The sequence below is a fragment of the Hippocampus bargibanti genome, linkage group LG03, assembly GCF_051943395.1.
Source record: "Hippocampus bargibanti isolate YZ-2025 linkage group LG03, ASM5194339v1, whole genome shotgun sequence".
Classification (NCBI taxonomy): Eukaryota; Metazoa; Chordata; class Actinopteri; order Syngnathiformes; family Syngnathidae; genus Hippocampus; species Hippocampus bargibanti.
This window is the reverse complement of record NC_142736.1, coordinates 23063251-23083517: the sequence shown is the minus strand read 5'-3', so window position 1 is coordinate 23083517 and position 20267 is coordinate 23063251. Positions and strand designations below refer to the sequence as shown.

The 20267-nt window shown below is 39.4% G+C and overlaps 1 protein-coding gene across 3 annotated transcripts in view; it reads left to right on the top strand.

Moving 5' to 3' along the window:
- Positions 1-19908, top strand: part of mafa (MAF bZIP transcription factor a) — a 70562-nt gene extending 50654 nt beyond the window's left edge. For 2 of the 3 annotated variants that reach the window (XM_088992648.1, XM_088992647.1), the window contains one exon: positions 12880-19908. In XM_088992648.1, coding sequence (XP_088848774.1) covers positions 12880-12895 — 16 coding nt within the window. In that variant the 3' untranslated portion in view covers positions 12896-19908. The remainder of the gene's footprint in view (positions 1-12879) is intronic. The other variant, XR_016114490.1, reaches the window with a different exon arrangement.
- The last annotated feature ends 359 nt before the right edge of the window (positions 19909-20267 follow it).

Genomic DNA, 20267 nt, shown 5'->3' with positions numbered 1-20267 from the left:
GGAGTTAGAATGAACTAAATGTCTAATCAGGCAAAAAAAAAAAAAAAAAACTCAAAAATCACCTGCCTGAATTATTTTCGAAGCGGCTGCGGTGCTTTTTTTGTGGCTTTCAGAGGTGCTTAGTAGCTCTTGTTTGCACACAATCCCTCTGTGATTATTTCCCGCTCCTGGCTTCATGTGTGCTGATGTGTCTTTTTCACAAAGTAGCTTCATTTGCATAGATTTAGCAACGTACCTCTCAAATCTCAAGGAATGCACTTGAAGGTGAGGTTTAAAAAAAAAAACAATCACGATGACGGATCATTCTGTATGTGATAAAGGTTTACGATATGCCTATCAGCGCACACTATATCACCTCTTTTAGTTAAGTTGCTTTTGAATACATCAATTATTTATGATGGATTATCTACAAATGTTTTTTCGGGGAGCGTTGTGGAAGAAAGAAGTTAGAATCACTCAACTTTTTGTTTGGTTCCATGAAAAATGTGAGAAGCTTTGAATTGGGGTTTTGATGTTTCTTTATTATGTGCAGCCATTTTTATTCTGCTGAACGCAGCTGCTGGGGCTCCGTCATGCAGAAAGGCCCAATATGGCTTTGTCTGTTAATCAGAGTCCGCGAGCCAAAAGACAGAAAACAGCACACAACCACCCGGCGAAATTTAGCACACGATGGCTCCCAGCAGGCATCATTTGGGGTGTTTCTTTTCCCTCCTTCTCCCTTTTCCATTTCCCTACACGGTTAGCAGGTTGGAAAGCTCAAGCCCAACATTGGTGCTGACACAACCACTCAGGGAATGGCTGTAACAGCTCTCTTAGTATGGCACCTGTTATTGAGCCATCAGAGCGGGAGAGAGAGAAGGCATTGGAAGAGGCATCGTAGCAAGAAGAGCATTCGGGGAGGTCGGTGTGGACGCCCAAAACAAAGTGAAGCTAACTTAATTTGACCTCTTTCTCAGAAGCCTGTAAAATGGTGGCGGCTGCATATTTTTGGCTCTAAACGTGACGAGAGTGATCATTCTCATTACATTACAGAAGAGTTGTATTGTGACAGTTGAAACTGAGGAGTATGTGCGCCTTAAAGGACAACCGACGTCTCCGGACAAGTTGTGTCCATAATTTGTAAAATGGCTTCAAATGACTTTGACTGGGCGTATTTTAATCAGATTCCACAGCATATAGATATATTTTATGTTTTAAGACTCGCGCTGAACATTCAGGAAGTCTTGTTTTTGAGTTGGTGACGAGTCCTCACGTGACGTCAGAAAAGGACCGCCTCCTGACCGTAAAAAAGACGGATTGTAGCGTCTTTCCGTCACGTCAATGTATTTTGCCGTACTGTTTTTTTGAAAATCTTGTGTTACATCCAAAAGCCGCCAGCAGAGGGAGTCCAAGCTCCATGCAAGGAATATATCATCCTGTGGAAACGGGATGATTCATTCCTCACAGGAGCTGGTCGCCATTTTTCTGCCTCTTTTGTGGGACGTTACATTGCAGTCCAGATGCCTCAAAATGACACAGAAGGACTTCTTTAATCGATGGCAAACATGTATGCTTTCCTCTAAAGAACTATTTGAATCATATTCATAACTGGATGAGTAACAAGAAAGCATATTATCCGAATCTGAAGCCATTGTTTTTATTCTCCAGCAATGCAATATGTCTTGGCATGACGTCACGAACTGGGGGTGGGGCTTTCTGAAAATGCCCAATTCGCAGCTCAATTTTTTTTGCAGATTTTGGACACTTTAAGTCATTTTTATTGGTGTTTTGCATTTGACTAAAAATATACTGCGTGTTTTGGGTATTTCAGATGCTATAAAACGTTTTTCTGATGTCAGTTAAAAAACAAAAAAGTGACGTCGGTTGTCCTTTAAGAGTTATCAATTAAAACCATTCTAAGATGTTTTTTAATTCAACTAATCACGTGGTTTGTTCGATTATTATTTATGTACTTTTCTTTCTATATGGTCTTTGACTGCTTAGGTTTATTTCTGAAAAATGTCAGAGTATGCTCATGTAATTAGTGTGTAAATATGCAACCTTATCACAAACTCTCAAATGCATCACCAGATCTATTGATTTAAGATGCAACTTTTTTCCATGCATTTTATGATCCGCTTGTCCTCACGAGGGTCGTGGACTGAGCTGGAGCCTATCCCAGCTTTCTTTAGGCAGTAAGCGGGGGACACTCTGAACTGGTGGGAAGCCAATTGGAGGGTACATTGACGAAGAACCATATGCGTTTACACATACACAAACAACTTGAGGGGCAATTTAGAGGGTCCCACTAGCCTGCCAGGCATGTATTTGGAATATTGGAGTAAGCCGAGTGATGGGTTTATAAACGTTCATCACCGAGTACTCAGATAAAACACACAGAGGCACAGTGAGAGCCAGCAAACTCCATTCAGGTAGGGCAGAGCTGGAATCAAACTCTTCACCTTTGTCAGGCTGAAACGCAAACCAGTCGAAAACCGAGCCACCCTGACACTGATTAAGTCATTAATAAAATAATAACATACTACTACTAATAATAAATAAAAATAATAATAAAAACATGTTTTGTTACATTACAACACTGAGATCAAAACAAATGCATCAGAAATAATTATGGATTTTTAAAAAAAGCTTCATCAACCCACACTTTCTTCTGGGGGCCAGCCAATAATACCATTAACGACATTGTTCCAAGTCATTATGTGATGAGGAACACGGTAATAATTGCCACAGTACTAATGCATGAGGATTTCTTTTATGGAGCCCATCAATTTGATGAGCATTATTTGTTTGTCTTATGCTTTACTCCTTGCTTCTTCTATCTTTCTTAACATTCAATAAATCCTGTGAGAGGCTACAGCATTAATTCCTGGTGCTTACCCAATACAGTTTGTGTGTGTGTGTGTGTGCGTGCGTGTGTGTGTGTGTGTGTGTGTGTGTGTGTGTGTGTGTGTGTGTGTGTGTGTGTGTGTGTGTGTGTGTGTGTGTGTGTATGAAGTAGTGTGGCCTGGTTAATATTTAACAGTAAAACTGTCTTACTCAATAATACAGGTTTCCGGTTCTCATCGAGAATCTTTGGTGTTCCACATGTGACATTATGTAGTTTAGGGCCTTTCAGACAGAATCTTTTTTCACACGCCACCTATGGGACACTGAAAAATGTGACAGTCGAAACGCAGTGTTTGTTTTTCTTTTTCTTTTCCTAATACAAGCCTTTTAAGTGATCAAAAGGGCCTGTGATATTTGATGTTGTCTGCGGAGCAGTGTGGTAAGGTGCGGAGGGGTAAAGAGAGAGGAGGTGTCATCCAGTGATATAATGCTCCAGTCCTCTGTCACATTGTGCAGTGTCTGCTGGGAAATAATCTGACATCTCACGCTCAACTCATGGCAGCAACGAGTGGAGAAAGTGATGGGGGAGCAAAATGTATAAGGCAGAGAATGATTGGACAACGAGACGAAGCAGAAGAGAAAGGGAAGTCGACACAATCAATTGTGCAGTCCGACCTCCATCATGTCATCACCTGTCAGTATGTATTTGAGAATATAACATTTAAGAGACTTTCCAGCGCAACCGTACGATCGATGTTTGAACAACATTTAATCGTGTGTCATGATTGGCCACAAAAAAAATACTACTACTAATAATAATGTGTCCTTATCATTGAGAACTACTTTAGGACATGACCTGGGCAGCTGGTGGGGGACTCATTTACCGATTCGATGATACTTTGCATGTTTTGTTGAAAAGAGAAAATGAAGTGTGTCTAGTTTAATCAGTTGGCGAAAGGAGAGTGAAAAATAACAAAGAGATGGTGACAGAGTGAATAAATTGAGTCATTAAGCATGCATTTACGGGAAACTACCTCCCATATGACAGCACGGGGTGGCAGGATGCTTCTGTTTCTTTTTGTTGCAAAGAGAGCAGCATATTTGCTCCTTTTCCGCTCTCCTCGGCACAGCATTCGCCTCCTGTTTTGAAATTTCTGATTTATTTTACACATATTAGACATATTGCTCATCAAATTCAAATGCTTAAACCTCACTTATAATTGACTGCCAGACATGTGCAAAAATGTGTCCACTCCAGTGCCAGGGGTTTTATGATTGTCACTTGAATGCCAGTACGCAGAGAATATTGAGTTTCGGACTACATAAACATTCAAGGCAGCGTAAGAAACCTTAGTTTCCTTAGTTAATTTCTAAATTATATGGTTCTGTAGTCATATGAGCTTGAAATGAGGGCAGCTGTCCAAAATACAATGCGACATACATATTGGTTTATATAGCGCTTTAACAACAGCTGCAGCTGGAACAAAGCGCTGACATGGGAAAAAAAAGGAATGCTGCCCCTTGTGGAACGGAAAAATTATTGCCAGAGGCCATGGCCAGCGCTTTATCGGCACCCAAACAAGAAAAAAACTAAACCCAAACAAATTCAGGAATGGCACTCTATGTTATATTTTCAATTCCTGAAAAAAATTCTTCAATGGCAGTGAATGAGTTAAAATTCTTTTTGAAAAGCAATCCCTAACCCAGGTGAAAATTACATTGAAAACAATCAAGCCATGTTACAGAGAACTAAAGCGTTTGTTTGGCTGCCCAATTAAATATAACGCCATGTGCACAGTATGGTCTCATCATTTCAGACAAAAAAAACATTGTTACTTTTTTTGTTACATACTAAGTATCACTTATCATAATTCCAATAAGGATATGGAGCATGTGTGACATCGGGCTTGTTTCATGGTCAAACCTGCCAGTGGAACACAAAAAATATCCAGTCATTCATCGACAAGTCATCCCACTGTACATTTTCCCTGTGTAATAAATAAGAGGAAAACTGCAGAAAACAGCACAATAAATTAAGAAGCTACGGCCAGATATTTTTCTCCATTTGGTTGGACAGAATCTAATAATTCTGTCCTTTGTCATTGTAGTGCGCGATTATGTTAAATTTCACCTCTGCAATGGAACAAATTATTCAGTCAGTGGCAGTGGAAAGACACAATACCAATGATTCCACCTCCACTGGTGGAAAGGTTAGCTCAAAATATGTTGTCAATGTTGAACAACTCACATGGTACATTCTAATGTAGAAGCGAGATGAGCAAGTTGACCTTTTTCAATCTTTTTTTTTTTACATAAAGTGTAATTTTCTTTCTACTTTATTTGATCCTTTACGCCTCCTTCACTCTTTATTTAGATTTCAGTGCTGAGCTCAATCGTTACCGAGTGATGGCACCATCGCAAAATTGTATATGTTGTAAAACTCTCAGCTGCTGACAGATTGACAGACACGGTCGGGCTGTCGATCACGTGGGCGAGAGAAAGAGAGAGAGACAGAGAGAGAGAGAGAGAGAGAGAGAGAGAGAGAGAGAGAGAGAGAGAGAGAGAGAGAGAGAGAGAGAGAGAGACATGAAGGAGGAGGGGAAGATCTATGGAACTACAGAAAGCATATGGTGGATTGCTATGACGAATAGACAGGTATCATTTATTGCATTTTTTTTTCTCTGTCAAAAAGATGACACGAAAAGTTGTTCAACTGATTTGTAGTTCAAGTGTGGTTGGGCCAAGGAAATGTTTTGGTGTGGTATGACCTATACCTGGGGTGTCAAACTCATTTTCGTAGACCACATTATAGTTACCGTTTCCCTTGGACGTCCTTTATGACAGAAATCAAATGTTTAAAAAGTCAATTTTTTTGGTTCATTTGAGGATTGTTTAAATTACCGTAAAGATGGATTTGGATTTGTTATTTATAATATATATGGTTGAGTAGTCCTGAGTAGAGTTCACATTAATGGTGGGAAATTAAATTGAATTGTGATATGCAGCCATGTACATTAATTGTGTAAATGACCTCCGATTTAAGGTGTTGGAGAATTGTTTTGATTTTTTTTTCTTTCAATTGTAGAAAGCTATGCACGGCTGAATGTTTTTACTTTTTCTGTGATCAAATTTGCCATAAAAAGTGCACAACAAATACAGTTGACTTTGGAGCAAATAGAAAAATAAAAGAAGGACCATATTGAGATTAAGTGTCGCTTGTTTAATTTTCAACAGATGTTGATTCAAAGGGGATTTTTTTTATTTGGCCAAGATGGTCTCAGTCAGAGGCAGAATGTGAGAGTTGACTTCATTGGCTCCAGCAATGTTTTTTCCCGCCTGATAGGATTTAAAATGGCCCTTTGTTTGTCACCGCTCCGCTACACTGTTTAAAATGTGGCAATGAAATGTTCCTTAGTGATAATGCAGCGTAATTACTCAAACGCCTGTTCTTTATCTGCAGCAGAGGGTGGACATAAGGAACATTTCGCTCTGATGAAATGTTAAATGCCACACAGCTGACTTGATTGAAAACACGCAGATAGATCAGCCATTTCTTCTTTGCCATTCACAGCCATAATGCCTGTCATCATCTTGCTCAAAAACAATGCAGCATGTTATGTGACCAGTTTAACACAAACGCCAGACCGCAGGCTGTCATGGGCGTCTCCAGCTGTTGGATTTTCCTCAGTATCAGGGCCTGCAATCTGATGTAACACGCTGCACCTACGAGGTACAGCGCACACCTATCAGGCTTTGATAACGTATTTGTTTTAGCGGGTTGATGGGTATTGATCCCAAGAGGCGAACATTATGGGACCCTGGAAGACAAGAGGACAGGCCGCCGCGTTTAACCCACACGTGACAACACTCCCTGTGAAGGAGTGGGAAGGACGGTCATTGGTTTGTTGAGTGCCACTTGTTTATTTGCAGGTGAAAAAGACACAACCTTAAAAGACGGGTGGAATGTGCCAATCAGAAAAGGATTCAATAAAGTGTAATGTGGTTATTTGACCGAATGTCCTTTATTTCTTTTTGAAGTGCAACCTAATAAAAAATAATGCGTAACTTGTCCACTTAAAAAGATATTCTCAGGTACTTGATCATGTCCGGTTGCTGGCTCAGAGTCGCCATGGGGCTTCATGGGCATACAGTTTTTCACAGACTTGCTCGTTGCAGCCTGAGTTTCATCTTTCTGCTGTTTCCTTTGAACACCATGTCTTTGTCTGTCTCGCGCAATCTGTTTTTATTTAAAGCCGACATTGAGCTTTTAAAATGTCACATCCGCATTTTCGGTCACATTTGTCACCCCCCCCCCCCCCCCCCGCCCCCCCCACCGCAAGACAGAACACTTTTTTTTTAAGTTTATTTTCCAAATTTAGTCACATTCACACCTCTTTAAGGGGAGAGTTGTGACACACTCCATGAAAAAAAAACACAATGTTTTGTGATAAGATGTGCATGCGATCTCCAGTCTGGGTCTCTCCACAGTCTAACACTCAAACGTATACTAACAAGTAAAAACCCCTTTCATTTATTGGAGAATTTCCACAGCAGTCCATCATAATGTACACATTTTATTATCAAGAAGTGATGAATGACGATGTGTGTGCGTTGTATCTGATTACAGTTTTCACCACAGGGCTTTTTACTCGGCGATGAAAGAAATGATGATGACTATTTTCCACAGTGCTGCGCACTGAGTCACAACCCACTTGACCTGCTGACCTGTAAAACTGTGCTTCCTTGAACCAATGATCACAATGATTTTTTTTTCTTTGAGAAGCCTGAAGTATATAAAGAGTCAAGTTTGTACGTCATTTGGATAAAAATAAAAATAAAAACACTATTGCCCATCAAGCACCATGAAGCATTTTCGTGCGTTCTTTCAATTTCAGTGTTTTCTTTTTTACTATTTTGGACAAAGAAGAAAAAAAATACTCTCAGAAAACTCATGAAAGAATCATAACATTTACCCACTCAAATGTTTTCCAGCTGTGCATTTAAATTGGGACAATGTGACATAATTCAAATATTATAAAATGTTTTGCTTTATCAATCAAAAATATATGAATGGAAAACAATCATATTTAGGCATTAAACATGACAGATACATTTAACCATAAACTTTATGTTGGGTGATGGACTCATAACTGTGGTCAGTGCTTCCTGAAAATATTAGTTTTTACTCGTTCGCGTTCTGAATGGCTTTTTAGATGATTCCCATTTGCACAGCGGTGCAAAAAAAGCAAGTTTCTACAATGTCTGAAGGAAAATTATATTATTCATTTATTTTGGTTTCATTCTGTCAAAGGACTTGTGGTAACCCTTGGTGAAATTAACAAGAAATAGATAATTGACTGATTTTAAGGCAACATTTAGAAATAAACTCGTCAATAATGAACATGCATTTAAATTGGATCTCATCATGAATGTTACTGTTATTTTTCTATTTAATTTTTATTCCCAGCCATTTTTTTAAAGAAAAAATATGAAGCGGAATGACACATGCCCGAAGAAAATTGGTGGATTCAGAGATGTGTGTGCATGTGTGTGCATGGCATCTTACTTTATGCCAACATAGCTATTCACTGTGGAAAAAAATAGGAGTGTATAAATCATCTCGCCAAGCATGTTACTGGTGTTTTCATCTTCCCATTATGGCTGTCAATGAACCCATGGAGCTTCCACTTCTTATAAAATTGGATTAGATTTCCAATACCCCTGATGCGTTTTTCCATCTTTCACAGATCAAGACTTTGCAGGCTTGTTGGATGAAACATTATCAATACAAGATAAAACATCAGCAAAAGAGTCAAAACCATTTGCCCGCATGCTCTTGGTAGCCAGCATTAATTATGAAGTCACTGGCTCAGAACTTCATTTTCAATGCATGGTTGAGGTCAACCAATGTTTGATTCAGCGGTGTATTTGTTGAGTAAAATGCAAACAATAAAAAAGCTATTAAAGCTTTTACATGACTCGTCCTTGTTCTCTTCTAGTAAATGCTGGAAAACATGTAGAGTTGATTTTGTTGTGTGAGAGGTACTTAGTGTTTCTTCTTGTTTCAAAGCATTGTACAAAAGCTTAAAATAGGGTCTGGGGTTAATAGGGTTGAATAAAATGGGAAAACTGAAAAGAAAGCTGGTGGGGTGTGTGTGTAAAAATCAGGGTGTCCTTCTCTCCACAAAATAATGCTGGGTACAGTTTTCGATAGGTGGGGTGGGTAAAAATTCGGTTTAATTTGTGGAATGATTTCATTTGGCAGGACTGAGTGGGATTGCGAATTGATTCAACGCTGTATGGTGCAGGAATGAATTATTACCTTTTTGTTGTATTTTTTAAAGATATTTGAATGAGTTTGACAGTTCCATATATATCCAACCATCCATTTCCTGATCCAGTTGGGCTCCAAACAATGCACTTGCATCTTTTCAATGTAAAAAAAAAACAAACTATTATTATTATTATTATTATTATTATTATTATTATTATTATTATTATTATTATTATTATTATTATTATTATGAACACTAAGAACATTATACACTTCAGACTGAAGTCTGAAGTGGTAATTTCTCAAGGTTTGATAAATAAGTCATCACCTATAGCAGGGGTCGGGAACCTTTTTGACTAAGAGAGCCATAAAAGTAAAATATTTAGAAATGTTTTTCAGTGAGAGCCACACACACGAGCGCGCGCACCCAGTCACGGGGCGCGCGCGGACCTACACACGCGCGCATGCGCGCACGTACACACACATGCAAACACGCACGCACGCGCACGCACACAAACACGCACACAAACACGCACGCAAACACGCACGCATACACGCACGCGCGGATACTTTTCAACCAAATGTCAGAATGTATTATTTAAAATAACTTTGTGATAGTACTCACCGTTAACTTGAATGGTTTTCCATTCCTCGTATGCGAAATTACTGCTAGCTAGCCTGCACACGGCTCATAAGCTTCCACACTTGCTATCTGCAATATACTTCTTGCAGAAGTATATTGATGCTAACGTTAACATGGGGCTTGTTAAATTGTCACTGACATTCAACTGTTTCATCGATGGTATTGTTTCATTCCAAATTAGAATCAGAACGTTTTCTCTCCTCGAAGGCGAATGCTCCGGTGCAGTCAAGCTGAAGTGCACTCGTTGGGCTCATTTAAAGGGGCGTTTACCTGTTTGAACTTGACGGCCAGTATCATCCAATCAAAGTCGCGCTTTCCCCCAACTGCAGCCCCAACAGGAAATTAACAGCGAAAAAACGAGAATATGTATTTAGTTTTATTGGCGAGCCATATGCAATCATAGAAAGAGCCATATATGGCTCGCGCCATAGGTTCCTGACCCCTGACCTATAGCAAAGACAAGCTTCAGTGGGTGGCTATTGAAAAGCCTTATGACAAACTTCAGCACTCCTTTGTTTTGCACCTGTTTAATAAAAATGGATTTACTATCTTAATTACATGTTAATCTCAAAACACAAAGGCGCCGGGGTTATGACTCTCTCAAGTTTAAATTTCCTGTTTTCCCCAATGACATGCGGAGAGGGCTATAAACGTGGATAGCAACCATTAAAAAGACACATGTCAATATCAGCACTATAGCAAGCTTCTTATCAATAATGTGCGGCTGGGTTTCAAAGTCATTCATAAAATGCAAAGACAACAGAAAAGTGATTAAAAAATTCAATATGATAGGATAATCTCTCTTTGAACTTTTTGGATGCCAGCATTGAGCATGTACAAATTTGATGTCTCTGTCCATGTTGTGCAACTCCTCTGAGCAGATATTTTGGTCTAACAAAAAAAAAGGTTTTTGCTGAATTGATTCAAATTTATTTGGTCAAATTATAGCACCGAATAAAGCCACTTGGATCCATGGATCAGTTCCACTATTATTAGTAGCAGATCTTCATTTTTACATTGTTGGAAGCACATTATTAACAACCAACTACGACATCAAAATGTATCCTCCCACCGACACTTTTTCCCCTTTTCTTACTTTATAACGCGAATGTACCAAGAAGGAATGTCCTATCCTAGGTAACTTTGGATGAGGAGCCATTCTTAAGGCACAACACTCTTTTTATGGCGTGTCAATGTGGGATGTTACACAATTATTTTTTTTTAATCTGCGTAATTTTATTATTGCAAGTGGTTGAACGAAATAAATGACCTGAATACTAATCCATTTAAGAACATTACATATTTACTATGTTTCTTTTTTGTGTGTGTAACGGAACGACAAAGTAAATTTGAGTGAACTCCATGCAGCATTGTTTTTTTTTCTTCATTTAAGATGGAGACTATGATTCCACCAAAATATCCTTGAAGCAGTTTGCATTTTTACGGTTTCTTCTTGAGATCAAGGTGGCTGGTTTAATTGAGCGTGGACTAGACCCATAGCTGAGAAAGCGGACAGAGGAGCATTGATAAACTATAAAATGGTTCCAATATAGTCGATCAATAAGGCTTTGTGAGGAGTTCCTTTGGGGCTTTGATTTTCCACTCAAACAACAGTCTGGGATCCCTGCTCTTCAAACGCAACCGTCATCTTTGATGTCATTGTTGTTGTTGTTGTTGTTTGCTCCCCTGCATGTTTGAGTGATGTCACCGAGGTCGATTTTATCCATGTCCATAAGGGCTCTCCCACACTTGAATCACCCAGGAGACTGCATCTGCTGGTCTGTACAATGGTAACAACCGCCAATAAAGGTCAATCTCCCATGGTAATAGCCAATTGGGTTTGTTCACATTATTGCCGCTCTGAGCTGTGGTCAACAGATGGTGAACAGGGACTACCGCAAGCTATGCTTGCAGTCAAAGATGGCTCGCTTGGTTTCCGTCTTGAAGCAATCTTGTGCTTGCGTCGGTGTGCACATCACTCCATCATCCGGAGTGCCAATACGTCGTTGCGTCACAAGAGCGTCGCCAGTGAGGGCGAACTGTCGTACCATTTCTGCTAATTGCCTCATTAATGATTCACTGATGTTAGGCTGTCTCTAGCACTTCGCTGCGGGGAGCAAATTGTTCTGATTGGTTTGCCTCTGTCAATTATTGATGAGGCGGTGAGCTAAAGTGCTAACACCTGGCTTTGCAGGTCCAAATGGCCCTGCATTCCCATCACATACTCTGTTATCACACACCCTGGGACCACATTGACTCTTGGAAGAGCTACGGAGTCCTGACTGCTGCTTTTTCTCTCAGAGTGGATGGAGCATGCCCGGGGCAATAGCTGTGATCCCTGTGGTGAGGTTATTGGCTCTCTGCAGTGCAAAACGTGGACATTGCAGCGACGGAGTGCTTCTAGCAATTTGTGGTTAGAAGTGGGATTACCACGTGGAGTGAGGCAATTGATATGGCTGTATCTATGACACAGCAAAAACCTGGGATGTCCCTCAATAAAGCGGAAACCTCCGCCAAGCTGGAAAGAAACCCTGCATTGACAGCAAGGATCAGTGTCAAAGGTTACAAGAACTGACAAAAAAAACACGCCACGAATAGGCAGTGCAGTGAATATCACATAGCCCGTTTGTGTTTTTCATAAACTTTACTGTATATGTATAGCATGAAACACAACAACAAACTAATCTGAACATGCTACGCGGACACCTTGGAGGGATGCCAATGTTAAGATCGTTCATCTACCTTTGGCCTTAATTGAAGCTGAATGAAGAGTCAACCCCCATGCAGACGACACTGTCGCTCTGCATCTCTGCCAAGTGGGCTTGCCGTGTACACTCACAGGGTGGTCAGTCTGCCTTTGTTTTTGCACCAGCATTTGTGACAGCAGAGCCCTCCCCATCCCACATACAATGTGACTGTGACTCACTGTATGTCACCACAGTTCCTGCAGGGCTGAGACAAATGTACCATACAGCTCGTAATGTGGTCTTCACTTTTTCAAACTCAACATTATGGAATTGTATTGTATGAAAGCACTATAACACATGTGTGACAATGTGGTTGTCTGAATCACAGTTAGTAACTACACTATTTTTGTGTGTGTTCCCACTCTCTCCTTTCTTACTTTTTTTTCCAGACAACTCCACAAGTGAGCAGTGAGAACATCAGAGCGGCCGGCCGATCACATGAAGACACCAACAAAGCACAACATTCAGAAATGTCTTCATCAGAAGGAAGGAAGATTTACCGGCCGATCGCCCGCAATTTATGACTTTTGACTTTTTGCTGATATTTTGCTTCCAGATTTTTTTTCTTACAAAACGCGAAAAAGGGGAATAAAGAACAAGAAAATAAGACTATATTCAAGAGACAGTGACATCAGGAGGACGATTTTCCTTTCGGCAGGAACCTCACTAATGCATGCTTGTGTAAATAGATCATAATAAAACCGTATCCACATTCCTCATGTAGGCCGCATACCAAGTCGTTCTCACCATCCCATAAACCTTCATAACTGTGTAGAGTCCTCATGGTCCACCATTTTCCAAATTAAGCCACTATGCTTCTCGTTCCAGACACCGTGTAATTATCATTTCCAGTATCATTTCTCGCTGGCTTATTGAAACTGAAAACAAAAGAGCAAAAGTTGCTTCTAATTATCACGAGCATGGTCTTCCCCTTTCAGTATACTCTTTCGGACATGTAAATTGAGAGGAATGAAGACAAAAGCATGAAATGCTATCCACAGCAGTTCTTCAGTACTATATTTTAGATGTCAATCTTCATATGTGGATATTTGAAGACATTATTTCCAAGAAAATGTTAACTTGTTTTTGAATACAAACACTGCATTAAGATCTTACATAGAGGTAAAACTTGATAAGCTTGTGACGTTACAAGATAAAGTCACAAACAATTTCCACCTGTAAAAATGAGACCACAGTGAAAGGAAAAGGTCTGTTCAACATGGGTTGGAAAAAAATTCTTCATGCTGGTGCGATTCAGATGATGCCATTATTTTGCCCAAGCCACCATTGAGGTAGCAACTTTTTTTCTTTTTATGGATGTCGTTGCTCTGATCCTGACCTAATAAATGGGGCAAAGAAAACATCCTTGATTGCAATGTAAAGAAGGACACCTCTGTCTTCTGTGGACTATTATGACAACCCAACGGCCTGACAGATCAAATGCCTGGCCAGTGGACGGACAACCTCAGTGATCACGAAAGACAGACTTTACACGGTCAACAGGGAACCTGAACATTGCAGGTCCATCAAATAACACCCCCTACCTCAGTAAGTGATCTGCACAGAGGCATCTGTCACTGATTTCCGACTCCTTCAATCTGCTTCCCTCCTGCATGAGGCGATGAGAACAATGCTCATTGTTGGATGCTACAAGCGGACATTTGACTACAGGAAGTAAAACAAAAGTTCACTTGGATGCTCAATGAAATAAGCTGCAGAGGATAGGTTCACAAACTAAACACAGTACTGCTCAAATATAGCACTGTATATATGTACAGTATTTCCACAATGTGTAGCCAGAGATGCTGCATGTTGTGTGGGAACTTGATCACTACAGACCGTTGGTCTCTTCACGTCTCCTCATAAGTGACACAACTCATACACTTTCAGCTCACCTATTCAAATTGTGAATGTTGCTATGCACTCAAATAGGCAGCAGCAGATACCTAGGTCTTTGACCTTTTTTTTCAAGAAAACATAACCTCATTTTTGATGTTCCATAGAACCTGGTCACAGTGAGCGTGGGCGGGGGAAGAGAAGTGAACTGGGGCGCGTCAATTAAATGGCAGCTTACAAAGTGGTTCAGGGCATTCTGCCAGCAGCTGTCTATTCATCCAACATCAAAGAGATTTGTACATCTCAGCGAGTCGAAATACTGCCAGAGCAGTCCATAACCAATGTAGAATTCTAAAGTGAAACAGCATCCAACATCCATCCAACTTTGTCCCGAAAGATAATTGTTTGCAATGTTGCAACATATCAACAGCAATATTGAAGAGCTCAACTCCCCATTTAACTTAAATTGTGAGCAAGTTGTGTTGCGAACAATCTAAGGCTGTCATGACAATTAGCACAGTCATTAACTCAACCACATGTTGCATATGTGATTCCAAACTGTGACACTCTGTTTTTCCTACCACCATTTAACTATTTCAGGAATGGTGGTCACTCCGGTGGCCAGTTTATCACATTGTCAGATTACACATTATAATGATTGGTGTCAGTAAATGGTGAATTAAAGACACTGTCTTTTAAAGTACGTTACAGTATCTACAGAAGGTTCCTGACGTGACCATTTGGCAGAATTGCCTGAGCAAGACCCTGCAAGCATCAATATGTCAACAATCAAAAAGGGTAGAGCGAAAAATATGTAGAACAATATATAGTAACTGAAATCTGAAAAATTTACAGACAGACAAACACATCGACGCACACATGCACACAGACTAATCTAAAAAGCAAGGCGGTACAGTATGTAAACAGAACAGATGTCGTAGGTGTATTAACATGATGGATATGTGGGTGGGAGGTTGGCATGTAAATGATAGGCATCCTTCGATGTAGAGTCAAACACAAGTCGACCTTTCTCTCATTTGTGCTCCACGGAATCTTCACCCATCTCTTGACCATATGTTTCTGGATTTGATTGGCATTTCTACACTCTCAATTTCAACACAATTTGTATCATTCTTAACTATCAGTAAATAAACATATCAATTAATCTTCCCCTCAAACAAGCTCATGTGTAATTATATTTACTAAAGATGGGTTTACTGATACACGTTGTAGCTGCACTTTTACGTGCAGGGAGTCCATAAGTGTCAGTTAACATGAAGGATATTGTCTATCCTTGTGCACGGTCAGCTAATTAACTTATGTGGCTTTTATTGGATTGATTAAGATCTTACCTATTCATTCATCAAGTTGAAAAGTATGTGTCTAAACATCACATCAATCAAAAGATCACAATGCCGCTGGGTTCATTGAACACGGAAACTGATTTGCAGGGGCGCAGCAACCTCAAAAACGTTTAATACAGAGCGGAAGTCACAGAATAAGTGTGACAATCCAAGTACTCAAGAACTCCCCTGGTTGGGTTTTTAACAACATATTTGTTTCACTTACAAGAATAATTGTAAAACCATGACCTTGCATTGTAATGAAAATATATTGTCTCTCACATGGACGCTAAATGTCTGGTGGCTGGTGGGGTGTCGCAATTAACAGTGACGTCAAGCCAAACATGTTTGGGTCAAAGGTGACAATTAATGGCAATTGCACTGCTTTTAACCATTACCTTGGGCAAAATAAAAATAAAAAAACAGATGGCTTCCGAGGCTATATAAGTGTGTTGACATACATTTGACACTATTTTGCAATTGCTTATAAAAATATGATATTTTTCAAGATCATGATACAAACAGACGAGAGCCATATAGACATTAGATTAGTTACATGAAGCGGCTAAGACTGAGCATCCCGCTTTAGACCACACTGTACAGCTAATGACGGGGATGTGTATTAGGGCATTTAAAGCCCATCCTCCCTCCTTATTTTCGCCAGCACATACACTTTGAGCTTTGTTATGAACGGTTACCCATCAAGCCGTTTGCTGATATGTCGTTGCCCAAGAAGATTTAAGGAGGGATATTGAGAATCAGATAACAAATAAAATAAAAAAAGTGAACCTGCAAGTAATGTCATTGATTAAATACTGTAAACCAAATATTTAGCCTCTAAATCGTTTAAGGGGCTGAAAAGCAGATGCTTTTAACTTTGTTTTATGAAGCGCTATAAAGGAAAACTACAGTATCAAGGACAACATATTGACTTTGTTCAAAGCAAAAACGGACGGATTTATGAATATGTACAATCTTGCTGTTGAAACAAAATAAATGGCTATAAGTAGCAGACAGGTGGTGTTCCACCCTGGAATGGTTAGCGGTAACAGTCTGGTTTCTGACAGGGTTGATTTACAATGCTATTTGCATGCTTTAAAGCACAATTGATGAAGCTAATGTATTTAAAAATATCAAATGGACTTGCTGGCAGCTGAGACTGGCTTATTTAAAGCTATGCATAGACACCTTGCTCCTATTCAGTCGGAGGTATCAGAGGATGTTAGAACTGCTGACCAGACTTCATGATTCACAATGTGAATGAGGCAAATGGCTTAAGAGTAGTGGGTCAGATGCGCTCTATTCTCCATGCTGTGAACAAGCCGTAATCCTTCAGTTTGAGAGTAGTGAAACGTCTGTAGCAATCAAGATACATGTATCCTTTACTCCTGTGCGATACAACAGAAAGTAGAGGTCAGCAGGGGACGACCACATGCTAACAAAGCAGTCTACTTAATGAACTGACCATCAGCGGATTTGACAAAAAAAGTGGTGCGGACTGGAAAAAGGAATATACATTTACACACGTGTGATGTGATATGACTACCACATTCCTTGGAATTGCTTCGTTCTAACAGCCAGGGAGTTCTTTTCAATTTCAATCATGATAGCTGGCGAGTAGAATTATGAAAAAATGACTGAAACAATTTACATCAAAACGTGGAGGGGTGGATCGAACTGTGTTTGGTTTTAGATCAGGGGTGTCAAAGTCATTTTTTTGCCGCGGGCCACATTGTAGTTATGGTTTCCTCTCGAGGGCCGTTATGAATTTGGGGAACCCATTAGAATGTTTAAATCCCTTCAAATATTACATATAGAGCACACAGCAAATTAATGAATAATTCGTTTTCAAATCTGAAGTTAAGAATAATGACTTTTATTGTGGTTGACATCCAAAAATATGAAATTTTGGCTCAGATTTTAGCAATCATCATGGAATTTAACAAGTTTGATTTGATTTCGCGGGCCGAAAAAAATGATGTGGTGGGCCGGATTTGAGTCGCGGGCCTTGACTTTGACACCTGTGTTGTAGATTCATTGTGTATTTTAATTTTACTTTTAACACTTCTTTTGTGTTCCACTCTATTTCAAATTTCATGAAAACAGTTTTGATTAAGGGGTCACTGGGATTGTGGACTGTATTTAGTGTAAAAACTGCTGCAGGCCGACAATTACGCCTCCTCACATCATATCAAAATGGCCCTCATCTCAGTTAGCAGAGTTAATTTGAGTACGCCCTATACTGTTGTAAAGGTGGATATTATTTCCCACATGGGTTTGAATGAAGACTTTGATTATTCAAAAAAAGTAGGCCCTGGGCTAACTCCGTTATCGTCAGAGGGGTCGTAAACTGCACTAACGGCTTCTTGCAATGGCGATCAGCCCCTTGCCACTTGGCCTCTGTGACCCTCATCTGAGATAAGTTTCATGGGAAAACACATTAACATGCTCCTGGAGTCACTTGCCTCCTTTTTCAAAGGTGGTTATGTGAAATCGAGTGTACATGGACTTCAAGTGAGGAAACAGGACTGCCTCTCAGAGAGGCAGAGTGTGAACAACGGACCTGTACTTGTGAGGAGACCTGAGGTTATGATTCTGATGTTTTTCTTCCTTACTGAGCAATATCTTTTGTGACTGCAATACCCCATGAGGTGACCGAGCCATGAATCATAAACACGGTCTGCAGATGAACTATATCCATGTCTTCCTTACCGAGATGGTAACCTATGCTTAAATGTACATATCAATATAACCCACTGTAATATATTTTCCTGTTATTGTTGATTAAATGATAAAATTATTTCCTCCGTTGCTTTTGTAAATACAAATTTCCAAAGAATGCCTTTTTTTCTTGCTTTGTGTTTCAATAGACGAATAGTGTCAGAGGTGTGTACCTGCCAGGAGTCGGATCACCACTGAAAGACCCTTTTGATTTGTCTACGATGATGGATGGTGATGTGTCTTCTTACATCATGTTTTCACTGGACAGGCAGAGGGAGAAAGATATGGCCTCAGCTTAATGTCCTTCCCTGGTGGTGCTGTGCATGCTCTTTCCTATTTGCTTTTCCCTTCACGGCACAGTTAGCATCATAAATTAACTTTTCCAAGTACCCCGTGTACATAGACCAGCGTGTAATAGAAACAAAAAAATAATAATAATAATAAAAAAGAGGAAAAAAATGTTATGCAATGTTGTGGCATTGGTCACATATATCGCCTGTTATAGAATTAAGTTATTCCTTTTACACCAACAACGGAATAAAAAATGTTTAGCCCATCGAAACATTCTCTTGAATGAATGTGCATGTTCTGGAGGGTGTAGCGGTACCAACTGCATTTAAAACCATATAAAAACCATAACTAAAAGGTAAACTAAAGGCAGATCCCAATCATCATAGTACACGTATGTAAATAGGGTGTAAATCTCAAATAGCTATGCATGCTAGTATACAAGCAATTTGTTCAGGTACTTTTGTAATCCAGAATTCTCATATGGCATGGACAGGGGAAAAAGGGGTAAAAGGAAATGTTGAAAAGTGTAAAAGTGTATGGTTTGTAAATGATTGAAACAAGAAAACATGTATTTACAGTTGATGTTTTCTTACAATATGCATTGGTCTGACATTTTCAGTCCTCTGCTTGTATTATTAATCCATGTTTGTATGTTTCATAAATTTATCGCTGAGGCAAGAAAGGACCATGAATCTTTTTTTTTTTGTTTAAAATTTGTGTGGGTGAGAAAAAGCCACATTTGTCTACAAATGCTTCGAAAGGGTGTTTAATTGTTTGTGCTTAGATTCTTGCAAATGATAAAATGCCATGGAATACAGTTTAGCTCAAAAGCTAAATACTTTTGGCGGAACAAAAATAATCACCAGCTGTTAAGTGTGCTGCTATTTTTAAAAAGGCAAACTCTGATACAGGAATGTAAAATAAATAAATAAATAAATACATAAATAAATAAAGCTGCAAGTGAAGGCAGTCGAAACAAAATGTCAAGAGAGTTTGTTATTTCAATTTTAATTTTCAACCATGTTTCTGTCTGTCAAATTTTACTCCCCTGGTAACTTGGATGTCACATTTTAATGTGATTGCAATGAGGGAATGTCAGGTGAAAATGTTTGATTTCAATGAGTTGAAAAGTTTATTTTCAATCATGTAAAAAAACACATTAAATCCAAGGCGCTCATGGAGGAAGGAATTGTGTAATTTTTAACCGGTGCAAAATATATTTTAACTTTAATAAATACTTATTGTAACATGAAGCTATGTTGTTCTGCGTTGTCCTTTCAGGTTGCACAAACCCCACTTGAGTGTGCAATACAGATGTAAAAGACTGAAAGAAAAGTTTCTCATGACCCAGTAAAAGCAGTTTCATACACAGAGCCTTTCCGTAAGGTGAAATATTCAGAGCAGTATAGCAAATGCTTTTGATGGGTCAACACAAAATGAAAAGATATTTCATTTGAAACACAGGCTAATGCAACGCTGCTTCAAATTAATTCAATGTCAACTGATATCTTCAAACATGAAAACACCATTTTACAAACTTCAAAATGTATGCCCTTTTACCTATGTGCTTGTTATATCTATATTTG